General features: G+C 44.5%; 1 protein-coding gene across 1 annotated transcript in view; it reads left to right on the top strand.

Moving 5' to 3' along the window:
- The window catches only part of Tmc2 (transmembrane channel like 2), a 66,828-nt gene extending 49,239 nt beyond the window's left edge, over positions 1-17,589 (top strand). The window contains exons 14-19 of the mRNA XM_021155673.2: positions 795-862; positions 1,492-1,731; positions 8,387-8,512; positions 12,604-12,682; positions 13,822-13,939; positions 16,526-17,589. Coding sequence (XP_021011332.2) covers positions 795-862; positions 1,492-1,731; positions 8,387-8,512; positions 12,604-12,682; positions 13,822-13,939; positions 16,526-16,743 — 849 coding nt within the window. The 3' untranslated portion in view covers positions 16,744-17,589. The remainder of the gene's footprint in view (positions 1-794; positions 863-1,491; positions 1,732-8,386; positions 8,513-12,603; positions 12,683-13,821; positions 13,940-16,525) is intronic.
- Positions 17,590-22,633: the final 5,044 nt, after the last annotated feature.

Below are 22,633 nucleotides of genomic sequence, written 5' to 3'. Positions count from 1 at the left end.
CTGCCCAGCAGCCTCAGTTTTAATAACTTCAAAACTCTGGGGGCTAAGGACCCAGTTTAGCAGTTAAGAGCACTATTGCTCTTGCAGGGAACCTGGGTTGTTTCCAGCCTACAAAGCTGCTAAGAGTGTCCGTTCCAAGGGATCTGATGCCCTCTTGTGGTTTTTTTTTAGGTCACTACACATATGTGGTACACTGACACAAACAAAACATCTATACCCATAAAATAAAAATTAATTAAAACTTCAAAACTTTTCTTTAAAAGTTTAAAACAAAGATGGTGATAGAGGTCATTTGGTGGAATACTTGCCCAGCATGCCAAAGGCCCTGGGTTCAATCCCCAGCACTGCCTAAGCCAAGAATGATAGCACACACCTATAATCCCAGCACTTGGGAGGTGTTGGCAAGAGAATCAGAAGTTCTAGCTATATAACAAGCTAGAGGGCAGCCTGGGCTACATGAACCTTGTCTATAAACAAACAAACAAATGTATGTATGTCAAAAGCCTATTAAACAGAACCTATTGGGTATGATGCTTTAACCTCAAAGCTTGAGAAGTTGAGACATAAGGCTCACCATAAGTTTGAGGCCAGTCTGAGCTACATAGTGAAACTATTGAAGATTAACAAAACAAAAAACAAAAACAAAAACCACAAAAACAAAAAAAGCAGGAAGAAACCCAAGGCAGGCATTTTGGGGTGAATTGTCTTGACTTGGCAGGCTCCAGCTGGTGTCACCTAATGATCGCTTGCTCTCTCAGTCCCCCCTTCCCCTCTTGTCCTTCCTTTCTCTCCAGCCCTCATATGCCGAGTTTGATATTAGTGGAAATGTGTTGGGTTTGATCTTCAACCAAGGAATGATCTGGTGAGTTTCCTGTTTCCCCTGAGGATCATATAAAGGGGGGAGTCAAAGAACTGGAGCCTCCAACTTCTCTCGGTGAGCAGGGAGGGGCCAGCGAATCACCTCGCCTCTCTCAGCTCCCGCTTTCATCAGAAAGCCAGAGAGCAGGATGAGAAGCGGAAAAACTAAACGTAACCAGTGTGTTGCAGAGAACGTAGAAATGGAGAGAGAACAGCGGGGGACGGGATTGGGGGCAACAGAAGGGCGGAGGAAATGGGGAAGAGGAAAGTGAGAGGGAAGGAAGGAATTTCCTCCTCTGGAGGCTACAGAGTCTGTAGTCTGTCCGTAAGCCACACCAGCCTGGTGGGGTGCTCCTGGAGGCCAGAGACCACGTGATCTGCCGATAGGAAGCAATGATAAAATCCTAGCCAGGGTCCCAGCCGGGATTGCTCAGTTATCTCCCTCTCTTGCGGACTGGATGGCTCCAGCCTGATGGCAAATATCTTGGCTAAACAGGAGGCCTCTGCTCTTGGGCCCTTCAGGAAAGTAACTTGACTGCACGCCCCTGATCCACCCATCCGTCCCATCACCTTCTATTAGCCCTCCCTCGCCTGCTACCAGGTCAACCAGGTATCCTGTCTCTGACCTTTCAGGATGGGCTCCTTCTATGCTCCAGGACTGGTGGGCATCAATGTCCTGCGCCTGTTGACCTCCATGTACTTCCAGTGCTGGGCAGTGATGAGCAGCAACGTTCCGCACGAGCGTGTGTTTAAAGCCTCCCGATCCAACAACTTCTACATGGGCCTGCTGCTGTTGGTGCTCTTCCTCAGCCTCCTGCCTGTGGCCTACACCGTCATGTCTCTCCCACCCTCGTTTGACTGTGGCCCCTTCAGGTGTGCTCTTTGTTGCTGGGGACAGTTCTCCTGAGGCAGTCTATCCACAGGTCCTGGGTCATGCCAGCCTGTGAGAGGCTCTGGGGCTTTAGGCGAACCACTAAAACCATCCAGTAAGTTTTCTGTAAGGAGGGAGATGCCCCATGTGGTAGCAGGCAGCTACTTGTGGCTATGGAATTCTCAAAATGAAGAACTGGGAAACCTCATTTCTCCTGTTTTTTTATTGTAATTAATTTTGATTTTTAATAACCACAAGTGGCTGACTACCATATTAGATGGTACAAGTATAACCTTTTAATAGAAGATAGTCTTTTTTTTTTTTAGATTTATTTATTATACATAAATACACTGTAGCTGTCTACACACACTCCAGAAGAGGGAGTCAGATCTAATGTGGTTGCTGGGATTTGAACTCGGGACCTTTGGAAGATCAGTCAGTGCTCTTAACCACTGAGCCATCTCTCCAGCCCATATAGAAGTAGATAGTCTGATATGATTGTCTTAGCACAGGATAAATCATAGAGGATAGTTTAACCTCCACCCAGATGTGAAACAGGAATAGTTTGTCTTGACTGAGACTCTCAGCCGGGTCCCCACACTCTATAGAATTCTGCTAGTACTGAAGGTTAGTTATAAATGAAAGTTCTTTGGAAGATTGGATATAGTTATATAAGGAAGTAGATTGAGCCATGATGTGTACCTACGATCTTTATAAATATTAGACCCACTGAAAACAAATGCCTCTACTTCAAAAAAAAAAAAAAAAAAAAAAAAGTAGTTCTAGGACTACAGGTATTTGGAACATGGTACCTTGTACCAGGTGTCTCATTTAGAAATCCTCTCTGTGTCCTCCTTGAGAATCTTACAACAGCTTTCAAGGATAAACTAGTGTTCCCATCCTTGCTGAATACCTGTCACAGACCAGAAACAGGGTAAGGCAGGTGAGAAGAGCCTTGCACGGTCTGGAGTGCAGCTGTCCCCTCCAGCTGTGCATTCACCCACTCTAGGGCCAGCCCCGCATGCGTGTGAAGTGTGCTGTGCTGTGGGGAAGGCCAGTTGTCTCCTCTCCCGTTTAAGATGTACCTGAGGTTGGCATATCTAGAGGAGGTATTCAGTGGAGTGTTCTGTCAGAGCAGGATCCAGCCACACAAGAGTCTGCACAGAGGAGAGAAGGTAGCAGTCAGGGTACAGAGCTGTGGGAGAGCAGAGATGCCAGAGTGAGGGAACAACCGCATGCAGGAAGATTCAGTTGGCTTCTTGGTAAGCGCCTGGGTGCTCCCATCACTCTCTCACAGTGCTCACCTGGACCCAGGAAAGATGACTTCTTGGCCTGTGTTGTGCCTGTTCCTTTATGTGTGCCCTTTTGCCACATCTGCTTTCCTGGGTGTCCCTGGCAACCTCTGTCAGATCATAGGAAAAGAGACCTAACCTGAAACTCATGGGAGAAACATGGTTACAATCTCCACAAAGCTGAGCTAACAAAGGCCACTTCTCAGTGGGAGCTTTGCTAGAGTTCTCAGCTGAAATGCACCTGTGTTTGCCCACACGTGGGCGCGCGCGCGCACACACACACACTTCTGTTTATATCCTATTTACCCATCATGTGTTCTTGTTTTTGTTTTTTGGGGGGAGGGTTGTTGTTGTTGTTTGTTTTTGTTTTTGTTTTTGTTTTTCCAGACAGGGTTTCTCTATGTAGCCCTGGCTGTCCTGGAACTCACTTTGTAGACCAGGCTGGCCTCTAACTCAGAAATCCACCTGCCTCTGCCTCCCGAGTGCTGGGATTAAAGGCGTGTGCCACCATGCCCGGCTCCCATCATGTGTTCTTTTTTGGACGTGATGGCCACTGGCAATAAGCCAGCACTCAGAAGGCTAAGGTGGAGAAGCTTGGGTTTAAATTCAAACCCTATCTCAAAAACAAACCGACAAAACATGTTGTGCCTCTGCCTTGTTTATCTTATTGCATTCTCCCAACGGACAGAAGGTCCATGAGGAGATGGTGTTTTCTTCCTTTCTCACCGTGTTATACTCAGTGTCTGGAGGAAAACAGCTGCCTTATGGTTAATGTTCAAAGTAGACGGCCGCCTCACAGAAATTCAGTTGCACAGGGAAGAAGTTAGGGTTCAGGCCACACGATGTCTCAGGATCCTGGCAGGCAACATGAATGTTCGTGATGATTATTAGCAGTGCATAGCATACAATCACAAATGGGAGTTGGCTAGCTAAGCCCTTCGGAACAAATCCACAAGACAATCTGGTTTTGTAAATAAAGCTTTATTGGAGCACAGCCATGTTGATGTGCTCTCATAAACTCCATGGGTACTTCTTCATTTCAGCAGTAGGACTGAGTAGCTGAAGTGGAAACCAGCCTACCTACACAGCTAAAAGTGGAATTATCTAGGTTTTTGCAGACAAATCAGCTGATTTAAAGAGTATATCTAAGAGCCAACTCTCTAACTGACCAGTTTTGAACTCTGCCCAGGTTCATTTGCTAAAGGACAGGAATGCTGGTGACATTGACTTCATAGGGTTGCTCTGAGGAGCTAGTTTGATGTTATCTGTAAAGTACTTAAAGACCGTGTTGGTCTTTAGTAGGAATCTCAGTGACCCTGTTAAGCCAGAGCTCTGCCCAGGTCGAGGACAGTTGGTGGTCACCTTAGCCAGCTGTCACCATGAACAATATGGCCCATCACTATGAACTTTTCAGATCCTCATAAAAATCTGAAGATTTATTTGAAACCATATACCAATTTCAATTAAAAATTCATTCAAAAATTTAAAACACTCTATATCTTGCCATGGAATAAGTCTGTGGACATGGACTACATCTTGGCCAGTCTTTGATCTGTTTCCTCCAAAGCAGTTCATAGGTATTTGCTGTGTATATATCTAGGTATGTGACTCAGGGACACAGTAAGGGGGAGTTAGGAATGTTTGACTATGGGCTCCGGCTTTTCCTGTAGCCAGTGAACCAAGACTATGGTTGTCTGCAGCAGACTTAGACCCATCTGTGATAGCTGGGATTCTGAGGCATGCTGCTGCTCGATTTTATCTGAACAACATGATGCATTCATGTCTGTTCAATTTCTTCACTCATGAATTCCCTTATTTCTGAAAGAAGGGTAAAAGCAATCCTGCAGCACATGGAATTTCAGGGAGAGCTGCAGTGTTGGTCACGGGAGAGACACGCTGCCTCGCGGATCCCAAAACCCTTTGTCTGTGTTTGCAGCTCACGTCTGGTTTGCTTTCTTCTACCTCTCTCTCTCTCTCTCTCTCTCTCTCTCTCTCTCTCTCTCTCTCTCTCTCTCTCTCTCTCTCTCTTTTTCTGGATTTGTTGAAATTGCACCAGCATTCTTTGCAATTGACCAGGAGGAAGACACAAAGGAAGAAGGGCGCCAAGGAGCCCCAAATGACCACATGGTTGCCAGGGAAGACAGGGATAGTGATTTGGAGGTAGCCAAAGTTTTCTGAAAGCCTGCTGTGTGACAGTCACTGATGAGGGAAGTAAGGTGCTTATAATACCCCCCCCATCACGTGGGAGGCACTCTACTAACCATCAGCTAACTTTGTAAGGAACTTGACAGTGTATATTTTAAACTTCGCAAGTTACTAGGCTGGAGCATAACTCGTTGCCTCTGAAACTAATGTTGACATCCAGCTGCCATTATGTCAATTTGAGAAAAGCCTGAACTTTAGAAGGTGGTGAAGCAATTAAATGGCGGTAGGGCCATCCTCTCATGACGTGGGTCTAGCAATCACTCATGGTGTTGTATAATATTTAATCCCAATTCAGGGTTTCTACCCTGCCTTTAACTACTTAGTTCCTGAGTAAAAGACATACCACCTTTATATTTACAAAAAGCCTTCATCAGCACAAGAGCTGGGCAGATATTTATCTTCTGCTATTTATTATGTCTATTTCTCAGCCAATAATCCTATTATATAACTTGCCATGTTTCAACTAGGCTGCTCTTAACTCCAATCAGCCAACCTACATGGCCATTATTTCATGACTCACCTAACCCATGGTGGCTTCCCCCTCTGACCCCAAGCCTGGGAACCCTAAAACCTGCCTATGTCTCTTCTGCCCATCTATTGGCTGTTGGCATCTTTAGTCACAAATCATAAATAACTTGGTTACATTGGTCAGAAATAGCAAGGTCATGGCAGCAATACTTGGGTCTAGTGTGGACTCTGTTGTTTCTGAGACAACCAGGTCTTGGGGGCCTGCACTTAGCATTACAATAAATAGCAACAGGCCAAACCTCAACATCATGGGACTGGACTAGTAAATATAAGAGTAAGTTGTTAGCAGGGCGTGGTGATGCACGCCTTTAATCCCAGCACTTGGGAGGCAGAGGCAGGCAGATTTCTGAGTTCAAGGCCAGCCTGGTCTACAAAGTGAGTTCCAGGACAGCCAGGGCTATAGAGAGAAACCCTGTCTCGAAAACAAAACAAAAAAGAAATATTTGAAGTTCCCTCTTTTAGTATTTCTTTATGACATGTACTAACAATAAAAGAAATAAATTGACCAAATGTCACGACATGGTGGTATGCATGACTAAAATGTTACAGATTGGTGTTTAAGATAGAACGCTTTGCCTGCTCAGGAAAGATCTGAATGACCCTCCTGCCTCCACTTCCCAGATGCTAGGATTACTGGCATAGTAGTGCCAAGCAATGAAATAGCTATACATGGTCTCTGATTTAACTGCTCAGCTCTGCCATTAAAGGACAACACACACACACACACACGTGTGTGTGTGTGTGTGTGTCTATACCATTGCATATATATTATATATACATATATGTTATATATGTCATTATAGCTCAGCCATATATACATTGCACCAATAAATGAGCATGGATGTCTTCCAGCAAAAGTTTATAAACAGTGAAATGTGTAAAAAGAAAAGAAAAGAAATCACACTTCATTTTTTATATGTCATAAGATATTATACTTGATTTTTCCCAACTACTTAAAAAATGTAAAAAGAAAAAAGAGAGAAAACTATTTTAGCTTACAGGTGACAGCCCAGTTTGTCCCTGAGGCATTTTGTGTCAATCTGATCTTTGCACAGAGAAAACTAAACCTGCTGACTACAAGACTACATGACACAGCCTGGTAGTGCTATCCTTAGTGCCTGCTGACTTCAACTGTCCCCCTAACTGCGTTAGCATTGTGCCTTACTACCTATAGAGAGATGTGGGAATCAGAGAAAAGAAAATGCCAGTAGCTTCTCCAGAGCTCCAAGCACTGCCCATGCAGTAGAAAGTGAGTCGTGATGAGGGCAGCCCTATGTCCACTCTTCTAATGCAGTCTTCCTAATACAGGACTGTGGACAAACACTTGAAATATCCATCTAAAAAACAAATTGTCACTTTAATTTTTATATTATTTTAATAGTCACATTTGACGGTATAACTGTAGTGGAAAGAAGTAGGATATAAATGTAGTCATAAAGAGAATGGGGAGATGCCTTGGCCTTTAAAGTGCTTGCTGTGCAAGCCAGGTCCCCAGAACTATAAGGGCTGCATGGGCGTGGCTTCCCTTGGAATCCCAGCCTCTGAGAGAAAGCTGGCTAATAGACTAACCATATTGGCTAGCTCTCGGTTTGAAAGACCCTGTCTTGAATAAATGGAAGAACATTGTGAAGGACCTCAGACGTTAATCTCAGACCTCCATATGTGCAGGCACACACATGTCCATGCTACACACATTCAGGAAAGGAAGACATATGGATGATAAATAGAGGGATGGGTAGATGACTGATAGATAGAAGATAGGTGATAGATTGATAGGTCAGTAGATAGATGAATAGATAGATGGATGGATGGATGGATAGATAGATAGATAGATAGCCAGATCATAGTGTTCTATAGAAAAAAGAATTTGAACCAGAATCTTCAAACTCCTAAGTCTACCTCATAAGCACCAAAATTAATTACCATTCAATAGCTACCAGTATCTAGGTGTCACTGGAGAACATCTTAGGAGTCCATCTTCACAATAATTCTAAACAATCGGAAGAAAAATGAACCTACTATTAATAATGCAGAAGCCCATCTTGGGACAATCCAGATTCCTAGTTAGAAGATTAATTGTAGGAATGTTTTAGAGTTACTGTGATGTTTCCACCACATTGACTTTAGGAAAACTGCTTCCAGGCCAATGAACACAGAAGACCCATTGTTTGTCGTATAACTAAATCATAGGCAATTTTCTTCTGGCAGAATACATGCAAAGGCCTGGCACAGAGACTTATGTGTGCCTATGGTGCCAGTCCCTTGGAGGCTGAGGTAGCAGCATCACTTAAGCCCAGGAGATCAGGATCAGACCAAGAAACAGAGCAAGGGAGAACATGTGAGGAAATCCACTCTTTTCTTGCCAAAGAAAGGTGTCAAACCGAAGAGCAGTGCAGTTTGAGAGTTTGTGAGGCACTGAAGGCAGGAAGCTAGTAAGTAAGTTCTCTGCGGCCAGCGAAGACGCCTGTTCTAACTGGAGTGGCAGCTGCTCGTGGGCTCATCTTTCTCAGTATTTTTGGAGCAGAGCTCTGGCTCTCTCAGCAAAGCAGTGGTGAGTGGCAGCTTTGGAATCATGGGCGTGTGTGCCACAGGAACTTTGGACATACTCTAACAGGCCTTCTCCTCTCTCTAGTGGGAAAAACAGAATGTACGATGTCCTCCACGAGACCATCGAGAACGACTTCCCTAAGTTCCTGGGCAAGATCTTTGCGTTCCTTGCCAACCCAGGCCTGATCATTCCAGCCATCCTGCTAATGTTGTAAGTGACCCAGGACGCTGGCTCTGCCTCGTGGAAAACTCTCCTAGGAGCTGAGGTCTTCTGGACAGGGCTTTCCATTTCCCTCTCTTAGTCTGGATTTCCCAGAAGCAGACCCTGAGACAGATTCTAATGCAAGTAGTTTATCAGGGAGTAGGGAGGGTGAGGGGTGTGGCTACCTCTGTCATGAATGAGTCTGCTGTAAATCTTTCTGGAAAACCCAAAGAAACGATGTGTCTCAGAGTTACTTGTCTAGGGGTAAGGCGTCTCGGGCATTCACAACCAACCAGGTTGATTGGAAACATCAAAGAACCGTGGAATCTGAGCCCCTCAGAGCACTGAGAGTGTGAGTGTGTTTGCTATGCTTGGATGTGTGTTGTCTCCTAAGGACCATTGTTGAAGGGTTGGTCCCCAGCTGGTGGCACTATGTTTGAGAAGATTTAGAAACTTTAGTTGGGTGGCCGGGGGAAGTAGTTCATTGGCTATATTACCACCTGGTCACTGGGACCACAGTACCCGATGTTGCATGACACTATTCCTGGGGAACCGTGAACAAACATCTCCCAGCATCAAAGCCCAGCTCTGTGAACCAGTGAGTTGATTAGGATTTCTTAGGGAAGTAGGGGTGCTGGGCTGCTTACAGAAGCAGAAGTGACTCAAAGACACCCCAGCATGGATGACAGTTCCCAAAAACTGGAGCTCACTGCACAGCCTACAGGTCGCTGAAAGAGTCTTCCAGGCAATGCTGTCAGCTTCTGCCTCTTTAAGCAGCCTGCTTATCTGAGTATCTCTCTACCAAGTATCTTCTATTGCTTAGAAGCTTGGGGAGGCAGGCCGAGTTCATCTGGTCCATTTAGAGACTCACTAGTTCATTTGTTTGTTTAAAAACAATAAAAACCAGCTGGGCGTGGTGGCGCACGCCTTTAATCCCAGCACTCGGGAGGCAGAGGCAGGCGGATTTCTGAGTTCGAGGCCAGCCTGGTCTACAAAGTGAGTTCCAGGACAGCCAGGGCTATACAGAGAAACCCTGTCTCAAAAAAACCAAAAAAAAAAAAAAAAATAAATAAATAAATAAAATAAAAACCAAAACAAACAAACAACAACAACAAACAGAATACAACTATGTAGCATTGGCCGTCCTGGAGATTTCTGGGTAAACCAGATGGTTTTGAACTCATACAGATCCACCTACCCCTGGCTCCTGAGTACTGGGTCACCCTAGAGCTTTTTTGAGTTGTTTATTTCCTGTGTTTTAACAGTTCGTCAGCAAGACTAACTGTTTCACCTCTGTAGACACCCTCAGTCTTGGACGGGCTGTTACGCCTCAGAGGAAATTTGCTACCCAATGCTCTGAGGGAGAGAGAAGGTTCACTTTGCTCCTGTTTTAGAGACATAACAGAATGGTTCCTGTCATAGCCAACCAGGAAGTGGGAGGGAGTGGGACCCAGTGCTTTGCTGTCTCCATTTTCTCCCTTCTTCAGCCCATTCACCCCAGCTCACCAGACGGGACTGCCCACATCACCCTCACACCAGAGGTGCACTGTACCATCTCCTAGGTGATTCTACACTGGGTCAGGCTGACCGGGCATGCATCCTTGGGATTGTATATTGTCTGAGGCCCTGGCTGTCTTTTTCTTTGCTTCCAATCCACCGTTAAGAAGCTGTTTTTCACCCTCTTTGTCAAGGTGGGCTGATGTCTCTGAAATCATGAACAATATCATCCTTCCTCCTTTAAAATCATTTCTCTCAGGTACTTCATATGAGTAACAACAAAGTAATAACAGAGAGGGCAGTTCAGCCTGACCTTTCTGTATGAAAAATAATCAGACTTTCCTCCTGGCCACTTACTTCCCAGAATAAGGACTCTGAGACTAATTATTTATTAATAAATCCTTAGGCCATAAGCTTCAGTTGGTTCTCTGACTTGCTCTTATTTTTTTTAATCCCTTTTATTCTAACCTGTGTTCAGCTGTATGGCTGGTTTCCTCTCCTTGTCTTCTTATTTCCGTCCCCTCAGAGTTCCAGGGGTGAATCTCCCCTTTATCTTATCCTGAGTCCGATTACCTGCTGGTTTAAGTCCACCTCCTCAGTGGTTCCTTGGCAAATCTCCCCATTCTTGACTATTTCCCAGAACTCTCTCTCTCTCTATGATGGATATCCCACCTCCTATTTTCTGCCTCAGTTCATTGGCCATAAGCTTTCCATTGATAGGTGATGCTTATAAAAGATTCTCCTACTTGACTGGGTTGTATTAGCTTGCTTTTTGTTGCTATGAAGAACACCATAGCTAAATGCACCTTTAAAGGGAGAGTGTGTATTTGGCTTACATGACTCCATGGCCATCATGAAGGGAGCCAGGCAGGAACTCCAGCAGAAGCATTCGCTGGAGCCATACCATAGAGGAATGCTCTGACTGGCTTGTTCCCCATGGTTGTCTCCTTTTTCACAATTTGACCAGCACCATTTGTTGTCTTTTTTCCCAGTGTGTGTTTCTGCCTTCTTTATTAAAAATCAGGTTTGGACTTATTTCCAGGCCTTCAATTCTATTCCATTGATCTGTTTTTGTGTGTTTTTGTCTGATGTGTGTGTGCTGATACCATGCTGGGGTTTTTTTGTTTTTTTTTTTTAACTGTCTCTGTAGCACAGTTTGGGATGGGGATGGTGGCACCTCCGGCAGTTCTTTTATTATTCAGGATCATCTTAGCTATCCTAGAACATTTTTTATGTTTCTATATGAAGTTGAAAAATGTCCTTTCAAGTTCTGTGAAGAATTTCTTTGAGGTTTTAATGGAGACTGCATTGAATCTGTAGAATGCCTTTGGTAGGAGGACTGTTTTTACTGTAGACAGCCTACTGATCTATGAGCATGGGAGATCTTTCCATCTTCTGATATCTTCTTCAATTTCTTTTTTCAGTGTCTTAAAGTTTTTAATCATTCAAGTCTTTCACTTGTTTGGTTAGAGTTACCCCCAAGGGATGTGATATTATTCAAGGGTATTGTGAAAGGTGCTATTTCCCTGATTTCTTCTCAGCCCATTTGTCATTTGTATATAGGAAGGCTGCTGGGTTTTGTGTGTTAATTTGATATACTGCTACTTTGCTGAAAGTGTTTATAAGCTGTAGGAATTGTCCAGTAGGGTCACTTATGTATACTATTGTGCAGTCTGCAAATAAAGGTACTTTGACTTCTCCCCTTCCAGTTTGTATCCCCTTGACCTCCTTCAGTTGTCTTATTGCTCTAGCTAAGACTAGGTATTAGTATTGACTAGGTATGAAAAGAGTGGACCACCTCATCTTGTTCCTTATTTTAGTGGGAATTCTTTGAGTTTCTCTCCATTTGAGTTGATGTTGACTAGGGGCTTGTTGTAAACCGATTTTATTTGTTGAGGTTGTCCCTGGAATCCCTCATCTCTCCAGGGCTTTATCATGAGTGGGTGTTGCATTTCCTCAAAGGCCTTTTCTACATCTAATGAGGTGATCATGTGGTCTTTCACTTTCCATCTGTTTATATGATGGATTACATTTATCCATTTACATATGTTAAATCATTCCTGCATCTCTGAGTATGCCTACTTGATCATGAAGGTTGATCTCTTTGATTTGGTTTGCAAGTATTTTATTGTGAATTTTTGCATCTCAGTTCATATGAGACATTGGGCTGTACTTTTCCTTGTTGAGTCTTTATGTGGGTTAGGTGTCAGAATAACCATGGTGTCATAAAAAGAACTGGGCTGTGTTCCTTCTGTTTCAGGAGTATTGCAATTAACTCTTCTTTGATAGTCCGACAGAATTCTATGCTAAAACCACCTAGCCTTGTGCTTTTTTTTGGCTGGGAGACTTTTAATTACTGCTTCTATATCACTAGGGGTTATAGGTCTGTTTAAATTGTTTAAATTGATTTAATGTTGGTAGATGGTGTGTTATGCCCATTCAATAAAGTGGAGAGGGTGTCCAGAACCTGGAATGGTAGGACCAGCTCTACTCTGCTAAAGACCAAGCTTTGGTATTTCAGGCATCCTAGGGAAAACACCCAGATCCTGTCATTTTCTAATATCCCAGGACCATAGCAGGTATGTTTTTTTTTTCTCTTTTAGTCTGGCCATTTACTACCTGAATTCAGTTTCAAAAAGTCTTTCCAGAGCTAATGCCCAGCTGCGAAAGAAGATCCAAGCGGTGAGTCTCTTGGGAGCTCCATCCCTAACAGTGTTCTTGTGAGTCTCTCGGGAGCTGCATCCCTAACCGAGTTCTTGTTTCTCAATGGCTTGCTCTGTGATGTCAGTTGTGTTCTTTCAATGCTTTTCTCATAAGCCAAATCCCAAAGTGCCTGCACTACAGGAAGCAAGCATCCTGTTCAACAGCATGTATAAACAGTATGAAAATATTTGAGAGGCTAATGGTAGGGCTCAGTGGTAGAGAAAATGCTTAATATTTACAAGGCTTAGAGTAGTCACTAGCACTCATGCATTTGGGCACAAGCACACACACACACACAAAGAACCTTTAATAATATAGGTACTAAAAGAAATGACGAAGCAACATATTGCTGATCCTTAGCTGAAGATGTTTCCTCAGTCTCCTTGATAAACAAACAGCTTCTCTAAACTGATGCTCTAGTATCCCAACTGATGCTATCCAGCTGAGACTCTGATTGTTCTCTCTGGACAGACAGACACACATACACACTCACACACATGCACACCCAGAGAGAGACACACTCATACATATATACTCACAAACACACTCATACGTACATTCACACACACACACTCACACATACACAAACATACATACACATATACATATACCACAATCACACACACACAAAACACAGAGATACACACACATACATACACATAGACACACACACTTAAAGACAAACTCTAATAATCTCTGAGTCACACATACACAAACATACTCATATACATAGACCACACACACACACACACACACACACACACACACACACGGACAAACTCTAACAATCTCTGAGTCCTGTCATCCTCATCTCCTGTCACGCTTCTGGAACTAACTTTATATATCTTGCTGCCAGTTCCCCGCCCACACCAACTTCTGCTCAGATACAGGAGAACACTGAAATAAAGGTTAGGTGTTCCTTTAAGTGCTGTGTGAACCCCAGCCACACACTACACTCTCTCCAGTTAGGTGTAGAACCAACAACAGGCAGTTGGAGGTAGTCAGCAAGAACTGTAAACACGGTCCTCCCTTCCCTCTTGTCTCGTGTGACTCAGGGCTCTAAGCATCACACACCCATACCCTTTGCTGGCATAAATGACTCCTTTTTTTTCCCCCAGCTCCGTGAAGTTGAGAAGAACCATAAATCCATCAAGGGAAAAGCCATAGTCACATATTCAGAGGACACAACCAAGAACAGCTCCAAAAATGCCACCCAGATGCATCTTACTAAAGAAGGTATTTTTCCCAAGTCCACCCAATGTGACTGGGATTGATCTGATAATTATTTAGCAATATGAAGTGCCTACCTCCTGGGACGTGATGAGGAAAGCAGACCATGTAAAGTGTTCAATGTAACTCTTGTGCACAGAGCAAACCAACAAACACTTGCCAGAGGCCATACTTGGTAGTTTCTAAAAGGAGATACAGTAGTGCTGGAGAGGCAGCTCAGAAGTTAAGGGCACTGGCTGCTCCCAAAGGATCAGGTCCTATTTCTAGCACCCATATGGCGGCTCACAGTCCAACGCTATCTTCTGGCATCTGTGGGCACTACACACACGGCCCATAAACATACATGCAAGGGAAGCACTCATACACATAAATAATAATAAAAACTTCTGTCAGGCAGTGATGGCATGCACCTTTAATCCTAGCACTCCACACACAGAGGCAGGTAGTTAGTTCTCTGTGAGTTTGAGGCCAGCCTGGTCTACAGAACAAGTCTCAGGATAGCCAGAACTTCACAGACAAACCCTGTCTTGGGAAAAAAAACTAATAATAATAATAACTTTCAAAGAGACATACCACATAGAATAAGCTGGCGGGAAAGGGCGAAAAGTTGCTCCCATAAGGATCTCAGGTTTCTAAAGAGTGACCACAGATAGACCAGGCTCTGCTGTTGGGGAGAGAAAATGGCAGGGTTAAAAGACTATGTCTGAGGTTATCTTGTTGTCTCAGGAGCATCTCTGTTTTACAGGGTGCCAATATGCCACAGTGTTGACCTTGGATGAGAGAACTGTACAAGGTGCACCATAGATTATTAATCAATAATTTAAGAGTTAAACTTTTCCTATGTGTTTCAATTTATTAGCAGTTGCATTTCACATATTCTTCATCACTATTTTTTAAACATTAACCAGAATAATACTATCTGCTATGACCAACAGGTCCAAAATATCTCATTCCATCTCACTCAATGCAAAATCCAAACGGGGTGTTTCCACTTAGTGGGCACAAGTACAGGGGATGTTATGGGTGGTCAGGGGCTAAGGCTAGGCATTTGCCAGTGCTGGACCCTTGTCCAAAGGAACTGGAGAAAAGGGCCCACACAGCTTTACTGGAGTGATAAGAGAGCTTTACTGGGTGTGAAGCAACAGTAGCAATCAGAAAAGGACACTGTAGATAAGTATTGACAGCGGAGCCCACGAGCGAAGATAGTCTGTAGCCCTGCACACAGTCTGGAGTCTCACTTTGTGGGGAAGTAGTGACTCATTACCAAGAGGCATAGTTTGGTGGATTCCCTGTTTTATTCATAGATTAAGTCACATGTTCTTCTTTCTACTATGAATATTTGCCTAATTGTGCATGTGCCCAAAACAAGTTTGGAATGAATCAGCTCTTCCACTCATCATACCCAGATAGATTGGGAACACACTTGAACAGAAACCGTCTAAATGTAATTGTTAGGGGCAGAACGTGTATACTATTGTCCAGAGAGGGGGTTCTGAGGTTTCTAGGAGCTTTGTTCAAAGATGCAATGTTAACAGTACACTCAGGTAAAGAAGCCAAGCTGCCAAATGCATTATTATAAGGTATGTTGTGCACTAACTCAAAACTAAGTAGGACCCCAGAATACTACACTATTCCCTCTGCTTGTCTGCTTTGAAAGGGGACGATGACTCCTTCCATCCCATGGCTCTGCCTGTATCAAATGCCTGAAAGAAGAAAAGCCTACAAGTCATAGTTGGTGCTGGTCCATACAAATCCACAGAGGAGCACTGTCTATTCTGTGTTCCATAAGAAGAGGAACTGAGGTTTGGAAGGAGTGTGTCCCCATCTTGGAATGAGGAGGAAGAAGATACATAAGCAAAAGGGCTGGAAATGAGGCTGTTTTCTAGGAGTTCACATACTCTCTTCCCTTCCATCATCAGATCTGACCTGGCCATCACCCTGAGACTGAGGCTGCCGTTACTACTGTCCCAATTTTCACTCTGAAATAAAAATCTACCCTTGGAGCTGGAGGGATGGCTCAGCAGTTAAAAATGCTCTTGCTAGCCGGGAGTGGTGGCACACACCTTTAATCCCAGCACTCGGAAGGCAGAGGCAGGCAGACTTCTGAGTTTGAGGCCAGCCTGGTCTACAAAGTGAGTTCCAGGACAGCCAGGGCTACACAGAGAAACCCTGTCTCGAAAAACCGGAAAACAAAGCAAACCAAAAAATGCTCTTGCTGTTCTTCCAGAGGGCACAAGTCTCTCCCACTCCACTCCCCATCCCCACCCCCCCAGGAACACAATGGGTGGCTCATGACCCCTGTAACTCCAGCTCCAGGAGATCTGATGACTTCTGTCCTACAAAGACACCTGCACACACTATATATATTTGTGAATATATATAAAAAAAGCCTCTAGCTCAAGGCCAGAGTTCAGTCTGTAGTTTCCCCAGCTAGCAGACAAAGCTCTTCCTATTCAAGTACATAGCAGACCCCAGGGGCAATCTGATAGCTGCAAATGGGACTAGAATCCATATATATAGCAGAGCAGCCCAGAAAGGTCCACTTGGAACACAGACGAAATCAACATCTTTATTCTTGTCTCTCTTTTCCAGAGCCCACATCTTACTCTCCCAGCCAAATCCAGACCCTGGACAAGAAAGCGCAGGGCCCCCACACCTCCAGTACTGAGGGCGGGGCCTTGCCATCTACCTCCTGGCACCATGTTGGGTCTCAGCCACCGAGAGTCAGACGAGATTCTGGCCAACCCCAGTCTCAGACTTACACAGGCAGGTCACCTTCTGGAAAGAGAACCCAGAGGCCTCATAACTGATTTTCTGGCATTCATGGGTGTCCCAGTCCTGGGCTTGAATCTCTACTGTTTTATATATCTCTTCCCTTCTCATCTCACATATACACATGTTTCCCTATGGCTTATGTAACATATGAACTTTAATCCTTGCTTCCAGCCCTTGATTACTACCTAAAGGGAAGAGCAATGGACCTCACACACTAGCAGTTTTCCTTGGCTCCAGACTTGGGGAGGCAGGGATGAGGCCATGACTCCCTTCGTGGATTTTTTCCATGGTGTATATGTTAGGACTCAGTTTCTACAGCCCCTCTGAGCAGAACTATGGTGTGGAGGAGCCTACAGATCTTACGTCAGCCCCATCTAAAGGAGGCTAGATGGTTCAAATGGCAGATCCGAGCAAAGGAAAACAGAGGTGGATGAGCCAGAGTCCTCCCAACAGCAAGATCTGCAACACCCAGCATCCAGCCTGGGAAACTGATGCCAATCAAGCACAGAGACTGCACTGGAGCCTCCTAGCACCAAGACAAAGAAACGTACAGGCAACATGGTTCTTCTGATCCAGCTGAAGAAAACTTGAAGATTGCTCAGGGCAGGAAAGCCGTTTTTGTGCATCAAATTCTGAGAGGAATTAATCTGACTCCTGTGTAAGGGTCCTTGAAGATGGACATTCTTAAAATGTCTCCTAGTAGGCGTAAGTGAGAGAAGACAGACTGTTTAGAAGGCTTTGCTAGAAGCCAAAGACTTAGCAGAGTAGAAGTCTTAGATTCTCTAGAGACGCCAAGTGTAAGAAAGACAGCACTTTCCTCTATATTCCCAGACACAGGTGAGCAGCGAAGCTTTAGACCAAGGGAGCATCCCACCCCATGTCTCTGAGTATTCTGAAGAGTCCTTTCTTTTAGCCAGTTACGTTTTGTAGCTATCACCTGAGTCCTCACACCCACACACACACACACACACTGAACATCAGGCAAAGTCCTGTTAGTGAGGAGATTTCACAGCTACTCATAAGTTATACAATTAACACAGTTCTCAAACTGAATTTCACACAAACGCTACGATGGAATGGAAATGAAGACGTATGAGCAGGAGAAACAGGGTAGTTAACTCACCTCAGTCCATCTGTCTTAGTCAGGGCTTTACTGCTGTGAACAGACACCATCACCAAGGCAACTCTTATAAGGACAACATTTCATTGGGGCTGGCTTACGAGTTCAGAGGTTCAGTCCATTATCAAGGCAGAAACATGGCAGCATCCAGGCAGGCTTAGTGTAGGAGGAGCTGAGAGTTCTACAATTTCTCCTGAAGGCTGCTAGAATACTGACTTCTAGGCAGCTAGGATAAAGGTCTTATGGCCACACCCACAGTGACACACCCACTCCAACAAGGCCACACCTTCTAATTGTGCCACTCCCTGGGCAGGGCATATACAGACCATCACACCATCCGAACAAAATGAAGATCTCCATGAGCCCCCCAGCGAGTGAGCCTCCAGATCTGACACTGCCTTCAAGTCACACGCTGCCATTTGGGGACAAACATTCTGGCTGGAAGCTTACCTAAGATATCAACACAGGAACTCAGGCAAGCTAAGCCACGCCAGCCAGCAAAGCCCACAGCAGCTTCCATGCCATCAGTACCATCTTGCCTGAATAATGCCAACTCAGAAACAGCATCTGACAGCTAACAGTACACATAAGTGCCTATTATAAACCAAATAAATCATCTGTTTTGAGGAAGCATCATTTTTTAATATTTATTTATTATATGTAAGTACATTGTAGCTGTCTTCAGACACTCCAGAAGAGGGCATCAGGTCTCATTACGGATGGTTGTGAGCCACCATGTGGTTGCTGGGATTTGAACTCAGGACCTTTAGAAAAGCAGTCTGTGCTCTTAACTGCTGAGCCATCTCTCCAGCCCTAAGGAAGCATAATTTTATGTAAAGAAATATATTTGCTGTCTATTTCTATGTACCAAATGAGCTCTTAAACGGATGCCTTAAAATTGGTTGGGCATAGTGACACATGCCTATAATTCTGGGCACTCAGGAGTCAGAGACAAGAGGTTTGCATCAAGCTCAATGCCAATCTAGCTTGTATAGTGAATTTCAGACCAGCCAAGGCTATATCATGAGAACCTGTCTCAAAATTCCAAAAGGAAAGTTAAGTAAAGTATATTAAATATTTGTTATATTGAATAGTGTCTATGGGTCAAGAATTTGGGGGTGGGCTGGGGAGATAGCTTAATCAGTAAAGCGCTTACAGTGAAAATATGGGGACCTGAGTTTGAGCCCCAGAACCCATGGAAAACGTCAGAAACAGTAGCCTGCATCTACAACCTAGTGCTTACAGGCAAGGGAACATGGAGACAGACAGATCCTAGGGACTTGTTGACTGGCCAGTCTAGCTCAAACAGTGAGCTCCAGATTCCGTGATTCTGTGTCAAAAAAAAAAAAAAAATAGAGCAGGATAGAGGAAGGCACTGGCTATGGATCATCATGTGTACACACTGGAGTATGTGCTTGTATGTGCAGAGTGGGGAGTCAGGAGGGAGGGAGGAAGAGGGAGATAACTCCCCATGTGAGAGTATGCACACACACACACACACACACACACACACATACACACACACACACACATACACACACAGAAGAATCTATTCTAGTTCTGGGCACTGCAAACAAATGAAGCTGAAAAGCACAATCCCAAGATGGATCACACACATGGCTATGAGCAGGAGGCTTTACTTCATCTTGGATACTGACAGGAGACCATGGTTATTCTCCCTGTGAACCTCTCCATAAAGCTGTGTCAAAGTCAAGACTATGGAGGCAGATCTCCAGGAAAGGGGACTCTGTGTGTTAAAGAGCAAAGGTGAGGATTGCAATCTGGATACAGCATGCACAGGCCGGAGAAGACTCTGTTATGTGTGGAGAACAAAGGAAAAGCTGATTGTTTCTTAGGGAGATCTACACAGGATATTTTGAAAGTGCTATGGCATTGTGGGTTATTTTCAGGAGCTGGAAGTTCAAATTGGCAGTACTTAATGTATAAGCCCATTCTTGGTCTTTTTTGTTTGTTTATTTGTATTTTTTCTGCATGGGTGTTTTGCCTGCATGTATGTCTATACACCGTAGCCATGCCTGGTGCCCATGGAGTCCAAAGGAGTGCATAGATATCCCAGAACTGGAATTATATTGATAGCTGCCATGTGAATGCTGGGATTCAAATCCAGGTCCTCTGGTAGAGAAAGCGGTGCTCTAACCACTGAGCAATTTCTCTGGCCCTCACTGTCTAATAAATCTTCACAGCTCCGTGAGTGAGCTAAAGAATGAGGTGGAGGAAACACACATGGGTAAGCGAAAAATGTTAAGGTGATGTGGGCTTGCAGACAAAGGACATTACTATTCAAAAACAAATAGAGGTGGCTATCTGCTCTGCTTTCTCAGGGCTGATTTTCCAGTCATATGACTTCCCAGCATATTCCATCTTAGCACTTCATATTCCCTGAAGGTATCACAGCCTGTGGAGGAGGGCTAGCACCAGAGCAGGCAGCATTATCCACAACACGGGGCTAAGTGCATCCATCCTGCCACTGTGGACCTGGCCAAATGTAGAGCTTTGTAGAAACAGCTCAGAAGGAACTAGACCAGTGTGCCCCACCCAATTACCAACCTCAGAATCGGAGAGGTCCAGTGTGGTCAGCACTCCCAACGTGGCTACACCACTATCATGGCCATCCAGCTGTCCCCTCTCATACCTGAGGCTGTACCTAGGAGCATCTACACTTGACTTACAGTCACAGCCGTATTGGTTACCTGCCACTGCCACCTTCAAGCACCAGAAGATGCATTTGGGCACCAGCAGGCTAAGCTAGTGTAGCAGGAATGGATTCTTTGGAGAGCTAGGGAGAGCTGTCTCTGGTGCCACCTGTGGTAGGATCGGGATACAACACTTTCTGAACTTTCAAAGACAAGGACCGCCTCCCTTTTCCCCTTAGAATACCTTGTAGGTACTAGGATGGATGTTAAGGAAAACCTGTCACCTCGGTTGGGGCTGGTTGGGCTAGATAGCTTAACTCATGTGGCAATCGACAAGTACCGGCTGGAGTGGCTTGCTCTCTCTGCCCACCCCTGACTTTCTAGCAGGTTACTTCGGGTTTATACTTTGAATGGTCTCTTGAGTTCCTACAGAGAGAAGTGACACGGCTTTTTGAACCCTGGGGCTAGAACAATGTCATTCTGCTGCATTCTCTACCTAGACACAATGGGTGGACACAGACTACATCTCCCAGTGGCAGGAACACCAAGAACTAGGAGCCAGTGTTCATCCATCACAAATGAGTTTTGATGGGCAGATAAAAGTATTTGTCTCTTACATTAAAAGATACATACTTATACACAGGCAGGGCCTCATCTTGTTCAATCTGAGCCTGCAACACTGCCCACCCCTCAGGGCTTAGGAAAGAGGTATTAACTTTGGGTCCTGATATGTCTATGGGATGGGTCCCTCAGCAGAGGCCTCTTTGACTGGTGGGTTGAGAGTAAGGAGGGCTTTTGTAAACCAAGAGTCCTGGGGCTCAAAAAGACTGGTGCAGAATGAGGCAGGCCTTCCTTGCTCCCATCACCCTTAAGGAACCCAATCACTTAGAGTTCTCATGCCTCAGTTTCCACAGCTTAATATTGAGGACAACAGTTTTCTATCACCCGGATTTGTACACCCACTGATTGTCTTAGGGTTTTACAGCTGTGAACAGACACCACGACCAATCCAAGTCTTATAAAGGACAACTTTTAATTCAGGCTGGCTTACAGGTTCAGAGGTTACATGTTCAGTCTATTATCATCAAGGTGGGAGCATGGCAGCATCCAGGCAGGCATGGTGCAGGCAGAACCAAGAGTTCTACATCTTTATCTGAAGGCTGGTAGCAGAATACTGACATCCAGGTAGCTGGGATGAGGGTCTTAAAGCCCACACCCATAGTGACACACCTACTCCAACAGGGTCTCACCTCCTAAGCATGCCACTTCCTGGGCCGAGCATATACAAACCATCACACTGATGCCAGTGGCTGATGTGCTAGCCAGTACAGCAAACTGACCAGGGCATAGTACCACACAGTTTTTATCCTTGCACTCTAGAGACAGAGACAAGTGGACCTCTAGGAGTTTGAGGCCAGGCTGATCTACAGAATAAGTTCCATACCAGCTTATATAAGGACCCTGTCTCAAAATAATTTAATAATAATTATTATTAATAAATTTTAATTTAAGTGTTCCCTTTTATACATGAAATTATGGGGCTGCCAAGATGCCGCCTGGATTAGTAGCACACTTTTAATTCCAGCATTTGGGAGGCAGAGGCAGGCATATCTCTGGTGAGCTTAAGGCTTACATAATAAGTTCCAAGCCAGCCAGGCCTACAGTGACGCCTTCTCTCAAAAATGAAAGAAAAAATGACTTAGCCAGGCAGTGGTGACACACATCCCAGCACTCAGGAGGCTGGCCAATCTCTGTGAGTTTGAGGCCAGCCTGATCTACAGAGTTAGTTCCAGGACAACCAGAGCTACACAAAGAAACCCTGTTCAAAAAACCGAAAGGAAAAAAGAAAAGGAAAAAAGATTACTCAATGGGTAAAGGCACTTGCTACCAATCTTGATGACTGAGTTCAATCTCTGGGACTCATATGGTTGAAGAAAAGAACCAATTCTCACAAGTTGTCCTTTGACCATTCATGTACCATGGCATCATATACAAATAATACATTTAAATTTATTTTTACAAGAAAATAAAGGTTTGGGCATGTGGTACATGCCTTTAGTTCCAGTATTCTTCAGGCAGAGGCAGGCAAGTATCTGAGTTCAAGATTAGCTTGGTCTACACTAGTTCCAGGCTAGGCAGAACTACATAGTG

Source organism: Mus caroli, unplaced genomic scaffold (assembly GCF_978045245.1).
Source record: "Mus caroli unplaced genomic scaffold, Mus_caroli_1 scaffold_2, whole genome shotgun sequence".
Taxonomy (NCBI): domain Eukaryota; kingdom Metazoa; phylum Chordata; class Mammalia; order Rodentia; family Muridae; genus Mus; species Mus caroli.
This window is presented reverse-complemented; position numbering and strand designations above follow the sequence as displayed.